General features: G+C 43.4%; 1 protein-coding gene across 1 annotated transcript in view; it reads right to left on the reverse strand.

Moving 5' to 3' along the window:
* Pex14 (peroxisomal biogenesis factor 14) overlaps nucleotides 1-14,896 on the reverse strand; it is a 136,889-nt gene that overhangs the window by 24,591 nt on the left and 97,402 nt on the right. The window contains exon 4 of the mRNA XM_076861318.2: nucleotides 5,442-5,570. Within this exon, the coding sequence (XP_076717433.1) occupies nucleotides 5,442-5,570 (129 nt within the window). The remainder of the gene's footprint in view (nucleotides 1-5,441; nucleotides 5,571-14,896) is intronic.

Consider the following 14,896-nt stretch of genomic DNA (forward strand, 5'->3'; position numbering starts at 1 on the left):
AACAGTGACCTCCCAAAGGTGAGGCAGGCCTGTCCTTACTTCTTCCCAGCCTGCCCAGAAGAGCCCACGTGAGCTAAGCACACAGAAGTTCTCACCAATGGGCTGCCCGGGCAGCTGGCCCAAGCTCCTGCTATTACAGGGCAGCCTTTCAATTCTCAAACACATTTCTATCACCACTGATACATTCAATAAGCATGTCTAGAACACCTGCTAAGTCGGAGCCTCAGGCCACTAGATTAAAAAAGAAAAATAAAAGCCTCAGAATTGTCAGTTTAGTAAGAAAGACACTGAAATAAACATTGAAGTGAGTGTGGTGGGACACAGCGGGCTGAGCAGGCCAGGGGGCACTTCTATACTATACTAGTCAGAACAGGGCATTGGAAAAATGCCCTGGAGGAGTCAACAACTGACCTGGGACTTCAGAGAACAGCAGTGAGCTCTGGGCAAAGATGGGGAGGAAGGCAACGCTGACTCAGATTGGCATGCCCCCAGGTGTCTGCCAGATAAATACAAATAATTTTAGTGCCAGTCTAATATGGTCAACATGGACAGCTTCAAAAATAATCAGACAATGCAGCTGTAAGTCAAACATCACTGCGCTTTTGGCTGTCTGTCAGGTAGGGGCATGCTACCCCCAGCCCCCTGCTGTACCCCCTGACCAGCAGCTCAGAACCACCCAGGGCTTCTTAAAGTCATCACATACCTTCATGTCCATGTGCTCCTGTCCACCCTGCCTCGTCACTGAGTCAGTCATTAGACATCTGCTCTCTGAAGCTGCCCTTTCCCTCTTCTATACCACCTCCTCCCCTGGGCCTGTCTCACAGGCACCTCAGTTCTTGCTTAACACTTTTCCCACCAGAACAACTGCAGAGAGAGCCTTGTGTTACAGTTTGGATAGTCCTCTGCAGTACTGGGGACCCCACATGTGTGAGGCAAGGTCTCTATCACTGAGCTACATCCCTAGCTCTGTAGTTTGGATTTGGCATGAACCACAAAGGCCCATGATCTAGAGGTTAGATCCATAGGGAGGTAATGGAACCTTTAGGAGATGGGGCCTGACTCGAGGTCTTCAGGCCACTGTGGGTGTACTCTGAAGGAATAGTAGGACTCCGCCCCTTCTTTTCTCTTCTTTGCTCCCTAGTCATAATGTGAGCAGTTTGGCTCATCATGTACTCCCTGCCATTGCTATCTGGCACCCCACCCAGAGGTCCAAAATCAAAAGGGCCACACAATCATCAATTAGAACTCCCAAAGCTGTTAGTTAAAATAAACCTTTTCTATTTATAAACTGATTATCTTGGAAAGCTGGCTAACATACCTAGTTGATCTGTTCATCCTGGAGTCCAGCATAGTGCCTGGCACACAGTAGTCATTAATTAATAAATGCTTGCTCACGAAATAAGATTATCAGCCAGGCACAGTGGCACATGCCTGCAATCACAGTAACTCGGTAGGCTGAGGCAAGAGGATCTTGAGTTCAAGACCAGCCTCAGTAACCAATAGCAACTTGGCGAGACCCTGACTCAAAATAAAATAAAAGCACTGGATGCAACTCAGTGGTTAAGCGCCCCTAGGTTCAATCCCCAGTACCAAAAATAAAAATTAAATTAAAGGAAAAGAAATAAGATAATCAGAGTTGAGTATTTTGTTACTAAATGGGGCTAAAAAAAGAAGAAAATAGGGAAAGCACTTCCTCTCATCTCAGGATTTCTAATCAAATAGTTCCAAGCCTTTTACCAGTCTCAAACATTTACATCCTATTTTAACAATAGGCAACTGAAACTACAGGTCAGTCTTCGAAGGGGACTAAAATTGCTTATCAAAGACAGTGGGGGGAAAATATTCAAGACTGAGAAAAAATTATGGCCCTACAAAATTTATACGGGTCCTGCTTATATCTCAAAGCTGCTTGCTCCTTGTCTGTCTGGGATGAAAGAAGACAAAGCAGCTGGGTACAAATCACCCAGCTGGCAGCTAACAGGACCCTGTGTTCAGGATCATGCCAGCTGCACGCATGTGCACGCGCGCTGGCTCCCAACTCAAAGTCCAACAAAAAGGATCCAAAGAGAGGAACAGAAAATGTCAACCCCTAACCTCCTTCGATCGCAGTTCTACTTTCCTGAGCTCTACCTGACTTTCTCTTAACCCATTTTTTCCCAATTGTTCCAGATGGAAACAACTATGAAAACTTAAACTGGGGACCAATATGGGGACTTCAAAATATTATTTTAATATTTATTATGTTCACAGAATTGAAAACTTGGGAGTTAATGGGTTAAGCCCTGAGAACATCTGGGTGTCAACCTCCTGCCACTTTCACAAAGCCTCCCTGACTCTCTAGCCCACGTTAATTTTTCTTTTTTGTAATCTTGTGGAATTTCTTGTCTGTGTAATTAATTTTGGCATTAAGTCCCTGTTTTATATTATTATCTTTTTCTTAAGAGTTTATCTTTCCCTGAAAAGCCTATAAAAAAGGGGGCTGGGGTTGTGGCTCAAGTAGTGGAGTGCTCGCCTTGCATGTGAGAGGCACTGGTTTCAAGCCTCAGCACCACATAAAATAAAGATATTGTATCCACCTAAAACTAAGAAACAAATACTTAAAAAAAAAGAGCCAATAAGATTTTTAAAAATCATGTTTTGAATCTCTCACCTGATATAGTACTAATCACCAAGTAGGTGCTAAATAAATACTGAGGAGTTGAACTGGTACCTTCCTGGTACATCTCCATGTTCTCTTTGCTAAACCTGGCATTTACTAACAACTCAAGGTCAAGCACATTCACCAAAGAGCAGAGATATCAAAAGAGGCACCCATCAGCACATCTGCCACTGAGTAGGCAGGCCAACAGGTCCAGAGGTAAAGATCTGTGAGCACTGAACCCTGGGATGGTCTCAAATCTGACACATGAGCATTTGGGGCTGGGTCCAGGGAATCCTACTTCATAGACTGAGACTCAAGAGATGGAATGTCCTTAAAAAGCCACAAAATGGGAAGGAAAGGGCTGCCAGGGATCTAGACATAAAATCGGCAGGAACACACATGAACGGAGGCCATAAATCCCTCCAGGATGCAGACAATGCCTCAGTGATAAGCATGCAGATTGCACACCTAGTTCAGAAACTCCCCTGAGTTTGCTTGTAATTAAGGGGGTTAGAAAGGTAAAAAAAATATATAAACCCAATTAATCATTTAAATATTTAAAGTCAGATTTTTCCTCACTCCAGGATTAGTATATTTCATAACGCCAGCCGTCGACAGCCCTGGTTTTTACTGGGGTTCATTTTAGAGCATGTTTAAACTAGTCAGATTGAGTGATGCTTCCAGCAACTAATCGCATGTCAAATAAAAGATATTTTATGTAATAAATTACCGCTACAAGTAATTCAAATGTCATTTATCAGTTTTATTATCAGTCAGGCAAAGTCTTGTTTCTCTATATTAATCAAAATCAAGCTTTTTTTTTTCCCCCTGAGCAGTTTTGACACCTCTTGGCAAAAGTACAGAAGTGAAGAGGCAGAGTCACCCCCAGAGCTGAAAGGAGCAATGTTAACGGTATAAGAAGAATGAAGCTCAATGGTGACAACTAAAAACTTCAGGTATTTAAAATTACCATTACCATTGTTTTTATACTAGTGTCAAAGCAAGAAGAAGTCTGTCTCTGAGAAGATGTATTTTATTTTTAGGGCTAGGAGACTCAAAAATACTTTCACCTAAATACCTGAGCGTGTAATGCATTTTCTCAGAGCAATATGGACATGAGAACAATTTAAATGACTGAACTGCCCGCTATCTGCCCCACTCTTTTGCTCCTTTCAAAAAGACTAACAGTTTAACTCTTTGTGTCTCTGGAAAGCAGGCAACACATGCCACTTTAGGCCAACTCCATGACTAACCAGAACAGTTTGCTCTGAGAAAGAAGTTCTCAAATAGTCGAGAGACCTGTTTGGTATTAAGCCTTAGGAGGAAACAGCTGGAACAGAACAGATGTGCATCTCAGAAAATTCTGTACCCCAGCTGCCACTGCCTATCCTCAACAAATCCCACTAAACGGCTTGGCCGAGGGACTCAACTAAGGAAAAAGTGTGGAAACTTAGCCCTTGGCTAAAAAGAAACACGTAAAGTAAGTTTAGAACCTGAAGCAAATCATAGTGGACTGAAAGAATGCTGGCCAGAAAAGAGAGACGCGTGCCATGGACAAGTGGCAGGTTTAGGACCCAGAAGCCCAAAGTGGGGCTTGTGTGGAAGCTCTGTCCCTTGCGTCTCAGTCAGGACACCTGCAGGCTGTCTGGCAAGGCTCTGACTGCGAGACACTTGAGTGCATGTGCACAGGCCTCACCCACTCAGCCTTATGCAGAAAGCAGAGGAGGAGGCTATCTAAAGGAGATCTGGGACACCCAAAGTGGACTCTCACACAGTGCCAACCTGGAGGAGGGAAGACCCTGCTGGCTGTTTCAACCTGCCGCCATGAACCCAGGTGAAAACTACGGTGAAGTGAGAGAAAGGAGGAGCTTCCAACTGTGTGTTCAAGCATCGAAATCAATCTTTTGTTTAAAAATACACCTTTTAAAATCTGGTATCTAACACTGTTTTATATCATTTTCTGAAAAACTAAAACTTCTGAGATAGACAACTACAATGAAGACGATTATTTAAAAAGGCATTTTGGAAGATAATAGAGCTAATGCTAAGATACATTAAAACAACAAATTGAGTGATTTTTCCATAGCTGTGGAGTCAATTTTAACCTTTTCAGACTTTTTTGTGAGTGATTAAAGAGCTGTATCTTTACTAGAATACATTTATTACTATGGTAGCTTTCATTTTAAAACAACAGAAACCTCCCCTGGGTTATGACATCATGTAATAATTAAAAGCAATGTTCAAAAGGAACCTTCACATTAAATCTGAAATTCTCTAACAGACTGCCACAACATGAATACACTTGGTAGAGTCAGGACAAGGGAGGGACTGGAGTGAACACTGGACTAAACCTATGAATGTTAACTTAAAAAAATAAATAAATAAAAGTAGGAGGTGAGTTCCTTCAGTGAGCAAAGACGAATGCACTGGCAAATGAGACCTTCACGGTGTGACCTGGGAAACAGCAATAGTCAAAAGCACTGTCAAAGAAGGATGGAAGCAGAGCTGATAACAGTGTGCAGTTCACTGCAGTAATCAAAACACTGGAAACAACACAGTTTATTTATTCTGGCCCCTCACTTCCTCTTCAACCTTTGCCACAAACCTAAAAGTCTATCTAAAAGAGCACCGGGGTTTGTCACTTTCTTTCGGAGATACCCAAGAGCTTTCTACTCAACCAGGGAGAAACCCAGCTTCTCTTGGTTTGTTTGCTGAATCTGAGAAACACAAAACACTGCTCTTTGGCCACAGCCCTGAGTCCCAGTCATGGTTAAAGAAGGAGCAGGAGCAGGTAACTTACTGTATGGCTGCGAAATGAGGTGAGGGGGCTGGACAGGAACCACCTGTGTGGCTGGGCCCAAGGACGAGGGCTCATCCGCAGCAGTGCCTGACTGCTGGAAAGCCAGATCAATCTCTTCATCGGTCAGCCCTGGGGAGAAGAGCACAGAATAGCAGGTGAGTGAGTACCTTTGGGTCAGTGTCCACAGCTGCAACAAAATCTGTCTTGAGAAAAGGCCCCATGGCCAGAGTGCCTTGCTCCTACTACCAAGTTGCCTTCCCGATTTCGGATTCTCCAGAACCTCTCTCAGTTGCAATTTAACCTTAAGCGACAGAATATTAGCCTCAACACTGCTTCCAAATGTGGCTCATTCAATTTCCTTAATTTATCCTTGAGTTTATTGCTGCTTTTGAAGTCGCTCTGTACTGCAATTCTCCATTCTTCCCCCGAAAACAGATACCATCAACTGCAAATGTGGCTCATTTTAATCTGTAATGGTGTTAAAAAAAGAGGGGAAAAAACTAACAATAATGCATGAAAACAGACAGGGAAACAAAAAACTAATTATTGGGTGAGACGACTAATTAGTCTAGATCGTTTCCGAAGACGGGAATAATTTGCTTTATTTTATGACAAATGCAGAAATAAAAAGAAAAATCAGGACTGACTGTGATTAGTATGAATGGGATATAGAATGTAAAGAAGAAAATAAAACAAGAAAACAGATCAAAACAAGGCCAGGCCCAAACTTTCAGATGATTATTGCTCTAGCCTGTCACAGGCTGCCTGGATCGCCTTTGGCTAGTTTTTCTTTTCCTTTTTTTTTTTTATTTTAAATTCTCCTAACACTCTAAACCACACTGCACTGGAACAGCAGGAAATAGCAGGGCGCCATCTGCAGTGGCTCTAACACGTGGAGAGGATTTACCCGTGGAGGGGTAAAAGGCAAGTGAGAACCCACGAAGACCCGTGTGTTTCCAGTGGGGGTTGACAGGTCTGAGACTGACTGGTGATGCTGACCCTAGGCTGGAGGATGAGGGTGCCAACCAATCCACAGAACAGGAATGACATGTGGTGCCCAGAACAACTCTCCCACAGGGCCCACCTGGGAAACACTGAACCACAGGGCGGGGGGGAAGCAGGTGGGAGGTCACTGCTAGTCTGCAGACCACTCGGGCCAGCCTGTGCTGTTCCGGGAATCCCACTATTCAGGCGAGCCGCAGCACAGAGCTTTTAAACCAGAGCCGAGAGTTTTTCCACATCTGGTCAGTAGCTCTCCATTAGAGAGCCCACAGCATGGTACACCTGCCCCTAGGGGTAGATGAAGTATGAGGCGGTTCTGAGGATCAGCATCTTCAAAGCGTGGTGCCTGGCACACTGTGCCTCGGGGCTAATAGACGGTGCACATTAGTGCTTTTGAGTGCAGCTCTGCCCTGCACCATGCTGGCGTGTGCCGGCTACAGCCATTCCTCAAACTCCTCAGGCCCTCCCACAATCGGTCAAGGGAGTGCCCGTGCTGTCTGGAATGGCCCGGGACCATTTTTTTCTTTTCTCTGCGCTGAGTGGATGAGGTCTATCTCCATTTAAAACTGCAGCTCTTCCCCTCTTTCCACACACAGCTAGTAAGGAGCAGAGAAGGCCCCCCTGCAGGAAGCCTGATGTGCTATTGGGTGGCCCCTGACAGCACTTGCTCTCCCCAGATTAAGGGGAAGATGACAAAGTTCCAAGAGTACCACTCACTGGTGCTTACCACCTTCCCAGTACAAGAGGCTAGAGCTGAACGCACTGGGGCCAGATGGGCCTTGGTCCTCCCTGCCTCCCCAGCTGGTTGCAAAGGGGCTAATTTTCCCATCATTTCTCTTCCCAAGCAGACCAAGGACAGGACAGACGGACAAGCCAGGCAAGAGTAGAGGACCTTCTTCTCCAGAGCTTTGCCTTTCAGCCTCTCACAGCGTGACGACTGCAGATCGTGCTTCCTAAATAGGAAGGGCACCCCTCTCCAAGTGCTGGGAAGGGAGACATTGTTTTAACCAGTTCATAATCGGCCACTAGAGAAGAAAGCAGCATCTGCGACGTCAGCACAATCTGCTGGTCACTGGCACACTATGGAATTCTGTAAACCTGGTGGCTGGTGTGTCTTGTCAGCCGCTGGTTGCAAACGAGGATAATTTTCCCAAAAGGAGCATTCGGTTGCTTTCTCATTTTCCCTTTTGGCTCTTTCAAATATAAACAAGTACGATAATGTTTAACGCTGGGGAAATATACAGTAAGTCACAGGCTGTGCCGTAGCCCTGGGAGCTGGAGCTGGTTAAAGGCACAGGACTCCCTGCCCATTGCTCTGCCCTCTGGCCCTGAGCTTTTGCGAAGCCTATTTTCCTAATAAAACATGTTCCTTGGGCTGGGGATGTGGCTCAAGCGGTATCGTGCTTGCCTGGCATGCGTGCGGCCCAGGTTCGATCCTCAGCACCACATACAAACAAAGATGTTGTGTCTGCCAATAGCTAAAAAAAATAAATAAATATTAAAAAAAAAAAAAAAAAAAAAACATGTTCCTTGCGTTATCACAGTCCAGTCCACCAAGGAGGCTGAGGTTTAAAGGGCATCAGCACTTCCTTCCAAGCTCTTGTTTTTCAGAAACCTTATCATTTGATGCTCTAAATTTACATGGGCTGCAATTCTGATATCCCTATTTCTCCGAGAGTCAGGGGTCTGATTTCGTTATAATAAATGAATCATTTTTCCTCTTTTAAAAAATAAGCATTTTAACAAGCTCACTGGATAATATAATTTCAGAGGTGGAGCATTATTCCAGCCACTGCTCTCTCTAGGGATAAAAATCCAAGGTCCAAAGAAGGTGGAAACTGCCCCACATCATACTTGTCCTAGAAAATGATAATGTTAGTACCAACCCCCAGATGTCCATCTCCAAACCTGTTACAAAAAATCAGGTGACCATCCAGAAGTTATGTTTTAAGTCTTCAGTCTGTTAAAGAGGGTCAGAGGAGGATTCCACTTGTCGCCACCCTAGGGACCCCCACCTACAAGTGAGAGCCAATAAATAGTTCAGGGGCTACAGTGAAACAACTCAGAAACTTAATTTTGGGGTTCTATTTGCAAATGACACCCCGGGCAACTTTATGAACAACAGAGTGAAAAAGGCAGAGCGTCCTCATCCTTGACGTGTTCTAAGACCCACACCCTAAATCCAATCCAGGCACCATTCACAAACTGGTGCCTCTGATTCCAAGTGCCCTCTTCCTCTTGAGTGTCCTCAATGTAGACAGGACTGGCCAGCTTCAAGACTATTTATAGGACTCAGGTAGTTCATCTGGGACTTACAGAGACAGTGGGGACACTCACCTTTCCCCACATCACAACTAGTTACCTACCCGGTCACGTGGTACACAGAGGACCCCACTTTTTGGAATAAGATGCTACCAGAGGACCAAGTGCCCTAGTCCCATCTTTCCCACCCATCTCTGCAGAGATAAACAGTGCAGATCTTTGATTGAGACCTTGCAGAATCCAAAAGGTTAAAAGGAATAATAAAGGAAACTGCCAATTGTAAGTGAATTATATTTGGCTCTGAAAGCTGAGGCACAAGCTATATTATAAAAGGCATCTCTCTGCGTTGTTTACCATCACCCTGACTAATGCAGACTTTTTTTTTTGTTTTAAATAATCTCATGCAAATTAGACACACACACTTCCTTCCAGTTGATTGCTATCTGCAAGGAATAATCTAACCACAGAGGGACGGAGCAATGTCTGAGGAGCAGAGCAGAGAGACAGGAGCAAAGGATTTCACTGTCCTGTGGCATGTAAACCTCCTCTCCTCCCCATCTGCTTAAGACTTCCTTTAGCTGCTGCCTTTGGAAGGATTAGTCCATTTTGATAAAGCCTAAAATGTTCTCTTAGTTGAGGTGTCAACTTGCATTATCTGATACCACTAGCACTTAGCATTTAGATGGTCTTCCAGTAACTTCCCTTCTGCCACTCCATGATTTTCAAGAGCTACCACCTCCCAACACAATCTGTAGTGATGACAATTAAAATATATTATTGATAGAGAATAGCACTAAGAAAGTCCTGCTCAGTTATTCCACTCACTTACTAGCATTAGCTAAGAGGAGGAGGAAGGGACAAGGGAGCAGGAAAAGCAAGATGCTGGGCTTTGACTCTGAGAGGCAGAGAGTGCCACCTCACCTGCCAGCACTATAGCTGCCTGATCTGCAAAACAGAGAGCTAGTTCACTTTCAGGATGCAGGAAGTACCCACGCACTCTGCCAGGGTGGACGTCCTGCTCCCTCAGTCCTCTACACTCTACTTCCAAAAATGTCCAGAGCAGTTAGTTCCCTTCACCAGATGTCTGTGGTCCCTGTGCAGACACTCAGCCAAGGATTCCTTCTCCAACACTTTCTTCAGGGTGGGCTGCTTTTGAAAGAATAGAGCAAGTGGTTACATCCTATTGATCAATAATGTCGGCTTTTACTGCCATCTGAACCAAATGCCTCAGGGTGGCCACACCTGCCTATTTTTATCCCCTAATATGTAAACAAATCTGTTTTCTTTTTCTAAAGGTTTCTGTTCAAGTGAAAACAAAACCAAAGGGATGGAGGTGAGCTGCACCCTCCTGGGAGGAGCTTGATGTCCCCACAACTCAGGCTAAACCAGACACCAGAAGGGGCTGCACAAGGGCTTCTCAGAACAAGTAACTTCAACACTGTCCTCAATGACTGCTGGGCACTGCCCAGGCCGGGCCCTATGCAGGTGAAGCAAAAAGACAGATGACAGAAGATAGCAGCGTCCTCTGCATCTTTCAGGTCCAACACCAGGTGAGAAAAGGTTTGGAAATGTGCAAAGTAATGAACGCCTGGCAGCAGCCTCCAGACCAGGCTGAGCTCATAATAAAACTGTGGAGGATCTGGCTGAGACAAGGGCACAGGCCCCAAAGCCACAGCAAAGGATGGGAAACTCGGCCACTGTCCTCTTGTCCACTCCCTCCATTTCTAGGACTTGGGCAATGCATCTGGGACTCACAAAGGTTGAACACAACTAGTCACCTGCCCCAGCACTCTCTAGGAGGACAGAAGGCAGAGAAGACAGCTGGCTGAAAACACTCCCCAAATTAAAAGAAACATCAACTCTCCCAGAAGAGGTTTGGGGAGGGGAAACAGAAAAAGTATTTTTATTTTATTTTATTAACATTTTGTTGGAACAGTAGAGTACAATAAGGACTCTCAGAGCCTCTAAAAGTCGTTGGATGACCTGTAGACCCCTATTTCCCAGTGCCTTGTATAAAATTGAATTTTTTAAACATAAATTACACGTAATGACGACACTGTAAAAACTAACAGTAATGGAAAGCTGTGCTGTATTTCATTAGCCTGTATTATTCCGTGCCACCTGATCCAGCCGGGCCTTGTTTATGAGTTAGTGTGCTAGCAGATGCCGATGGAAGCATTTGCTTCGACCTTGCTCTTCTCATTGGGGCATGAAATTACGACGGCAGCACCTTGATATTACAGCCATAAATACAGTAAACTGCAAATTTAAGCCAACGGCTCCTATTGTCTCTGAACATAAAGCTGATCGGTATTTATTTAAAAGGAGAACAAAAAAAATATTATATATCACCTTGTTTATGGGGCTGCCCCCACCCACTTTCTTATTCCTTGCCCCAACCCCAACAACCTGTCTAATTCACTTGGCTAAAATATTAAGCAAAAATGCCAAATGCTTTCTTCTCTACTGATTAACTATTCTCAAGCAGCAAAAACAGTTTTTGAGAAAACTAGTTCTAAATATCATTAGCCTGAATGAAAGAGTTTTTATACAAACTGATCTGATGGGGAGGGGGCTGGTTCCCACCATCTGGATATTCGTAAGTAAATTCACAAACAGAAGGGAGACTTTCTGACTACTTAAATGAAGACATTCAAACAACAGGAGAAAAAGTTGCTGATAATGCCCTGAAACTGAATGTCCTCTCAGTATCCTTCCAAGAATCATTAGGTAGAAACGCTATTTCAAAAAGCAGCAAAATACTGCCTCCTGCCACCAAAGGAAAGAAAGATATCTACCGGAGAATAGAATTCTCATCCCAGCACAGAACACGGGGGCCTCTCATTAAAACTTGCACCAACCCCCTCTTTATCCCTGTAACCATAAAGACAGCATATCCTTTAAATACATTATATGTGGAAGAAAAACAAACACAAAGACAAAAGGACACTGGATATCACCCAGCCATGTCTCCTAGTATAAATCACCGAGTAAAAAGCCAATGTACAATGTGTCTCACTGCCAGCTTAAAGACTGAGGGACCTGGCAGGTTCGCTGCACTCGCTGTCTAGAGAAGGCAGGTCTACTTCCTCGTGTCCAGGAAGAGGGTCTCTGCTCTCCAAGGCAGAAGGGATGTGAAAACCCAGCCACCTCCAAGTTCGAAGGTTAGTGGTGAAAACTAGAAGGTCAGCAGGCAAACGCCGAAGTCTCTACTAATGGAGCACCTAGGAGGACCATTTTAGCAAGTCTGAACTAAATGCAAGTTTGGGGTAGCAGTTTTAATTCCCAAAGCAGACAGACTGGAGGGTCACAGGGCCCGGTGCCCAGTAGTACCAGTGACATGGCCAAATGAACCAAGATCAAAGTTTCTGTACATTTGCTTTTGACAGGTTATTCCACAAGACAGACTCACTCCCCTGGAGCCCTAAATCATATCAGACACACCAGGCACTGAGCTTAGCTCCTTCCACATAAGGAGGAAACTTTCCTATAAAATTTATTGAGCTTCTCTGGGGAGTAGTATAACTGGTGAACAAGACAGAAGTGAGCCACCCCTCTGTAACAAAGATTGAGATCTCTCATATGAAAGACTGGGAGGGGTTCCAATCAGCATCCGTGATGTCTATTTTTAAATCTATACAGCCTAGAGTTTTTTGTTTTTTTTTTTCCTTCTTTTAATTCCTCTGCTAAATTAGAAATAAAAACAAAGAAGGGTTACTTTGGATATTTTATCATCAATTCCAGAGGATAAGGATTGTTGCCTTCTGAAACAGTAGTCTAACCCAGCAGGTCTTCAGCAACAGGCCCTTCCCATAGTAGACTGAACAATTCCCCAGGAAGCAACTGTGTCCTTAGAGAGAATGGCAATCAGGAAGCACTGCTGCACACATGCCAAAGGCCAGGTGAGCCCAGTGCAAGTTTGAGCAAGTATGGAAAAGTCAAACTGATAAACACTTTTAACCCCACCTGTCCTGTTTCAGAAGGGACAGTGAAGGTTATTTTGGGAAAAAATAAAATGAACAAAAAAACCTCTTTGCTTTGACAACCAAGTTTATGTGGTCTATTCCCTACTGCTCCCCCTACCCCTTGTTTTACAGATCAAGAGAAAAGGACCTGAGAGGGGAGGAGATTTGCACCCAGCCCAGAAGTGCTCCAGAAGTAGAACTGAATGTTCCACCCAGAACCTCTGTATTGCACCAGGGCCAACAGAAGCAGCCTGGTAAGCCTGTGCCCTCTGCCACCTGACATAGCCAGCACACTGCCAATAAGCAGAGTCTTAGAATGAATCTCCCAAAGAGAAGAAAAACTAAAAGAATAGATGAAATAAGAGAAATGAAATAATGAGTACATGGGACTTTCAGGTTGACCAATGAATACTAAGCTATAGTTAGATAGGGTTAAGAAGTTCTGGTGTTGCACAGTACTGTGACTAAACATAACAATCATGCACTGTATATTTCAACAAGCTAGAAGGATTTTGAATGTTTGCACCAATAAAGAAATGATAAGTGAGAAGATAGATACATCATCCTGATTTGGAGGTTGTATAATGTGCACACGTGTCAAAACATCACATGGTACCCCATAAATATGTACTTTTTTAAAAAAATGTGCAATTTGTATCAGCTTAAAATCTTTAAAATAAAATGTACAATTTTTTTTAAAAGAATGCATATGTATCTATATAAATGCCTATTTAGTTGCATACATGCATGAAGTAAAAAGAGAATACATAAGAAACTGGTAACCGTGATGATATTACGAGAGGGAATAAATAACTAGGACATACTGAAGGCAGACTGTTTACTGTATATTCCTAGTGAATTCTGTTTTCTGTGAATAAGTTTGATGCAAAAGGATGTTACATTTACTTTTAAGAACAAAGGAAATATTAGGGGGGACTCACAAAAACCTTGTTCCTGAACAAAATCACTTAGAATGATTATCCCCATTTTCTGGGAGAGAAAAACCAAGGCAGAAAAGACATGGAGTGGTGTCCAGGAGCTTGGACTAGAAGGACACATTTCTAGTTCCTTGCTTAATCCATTGTACAACCGCAGCAGTCAAGTACAAGGTGGCTTTTTTCCCAATGTGTTTTCAAAAGGCAGACATCTGTTCTATTTTGACACATCCTGGCTGCCCAAATGTTTCTTTCAGCTCTAAATATTTGCTTCATCAATGAAATGTTTCCATCGCTGCAACAAAACAAACATTTGCTTTGGGGTGGGAGGGATGGCCATACGCTGTATAATTATGTTCCTTGAAACAGCCTGATCTGGGAAGCAACTCCACTGTGGGACACAAATCAAGATGGAGATTTCTGTTCCTCAAAGAAAATCTTGTCACAAGACTTCACTGCACCAGGACAAACTCTCCAGTCACTCAGCAGAATGCTACAAATGCTCCTTCAGGGTTTTCTTTTACATCTTGAATCTTAAATCCAAGATCAGAACATTTAGTATTTGGCATTCAATTTACTTGGCTAAAGTTTTAAACTGCCATGCAGCTATCAGGTTTTTTAAAAATCCCCACATTAATCTAATACTAACATATTACAACATGCCATATCCTAATGGGTCAATACATAAATTATTTTGTCACCTACCTATCTGTATAGTTCAAATGAATTTGGTATTGGTTGCTATCATCAGTATTGTAGAATAAACACATAGCACTCAATCAAATCCATAAACATGTGAGTACTCACTTACATACACAAGGTGAGAGAGCCAAGATCTCACTTTTCCCAGCTTATTAAGTGAGAGCCTCCCTGAGGCCCCTTCTCCCTAATTTCTTTGTTGAAAGAGTATGTTATTTATTTGCACATAATATATAGACCTATCATCTAAAGTATAGCTGGGGCCCCTGTCTCTAGACAACAACAAAAAAACCTAGTTGGGGAAGTAGCTCTGTGGGAGAATGATTGTCTACCATGAGCCAGGCTGTAGGTTTGGTCTCTAGCACTGGGGGGAAAAAATTAAAATATATGTTTCCACAGATACCTCTATCTACTGGTAATAAATATAATCCATGTCAACTGCAGAAAACATGGAAAATAAAGAAAAACATACAGAAAACAAACAAAAAAAATCATGCATATCATCTCTCTCTACCCAGAAATGTATTTAATCCCACTGCCAAGGGTGTTTTAGGAGCTTTTTATATTTTTAACTCTTCGGATTCCACATTAA

This window comes from Callospermophilus lateralis, chromosome 7, assembly GCF_048772815.1.
Source record: "Callospermophilus lateralis isolate mCalLat2 chromosome 7, mCalLat2.hap1, whole genome shotgun sequence".
In the NCBI taxonomy this organism is placed as follows: Eukaryota; Metazoa; Chordata; class Mammalia; order Rodentia; family Sciuridae; genus Callospermophilus; species Callospermophilus lateralis.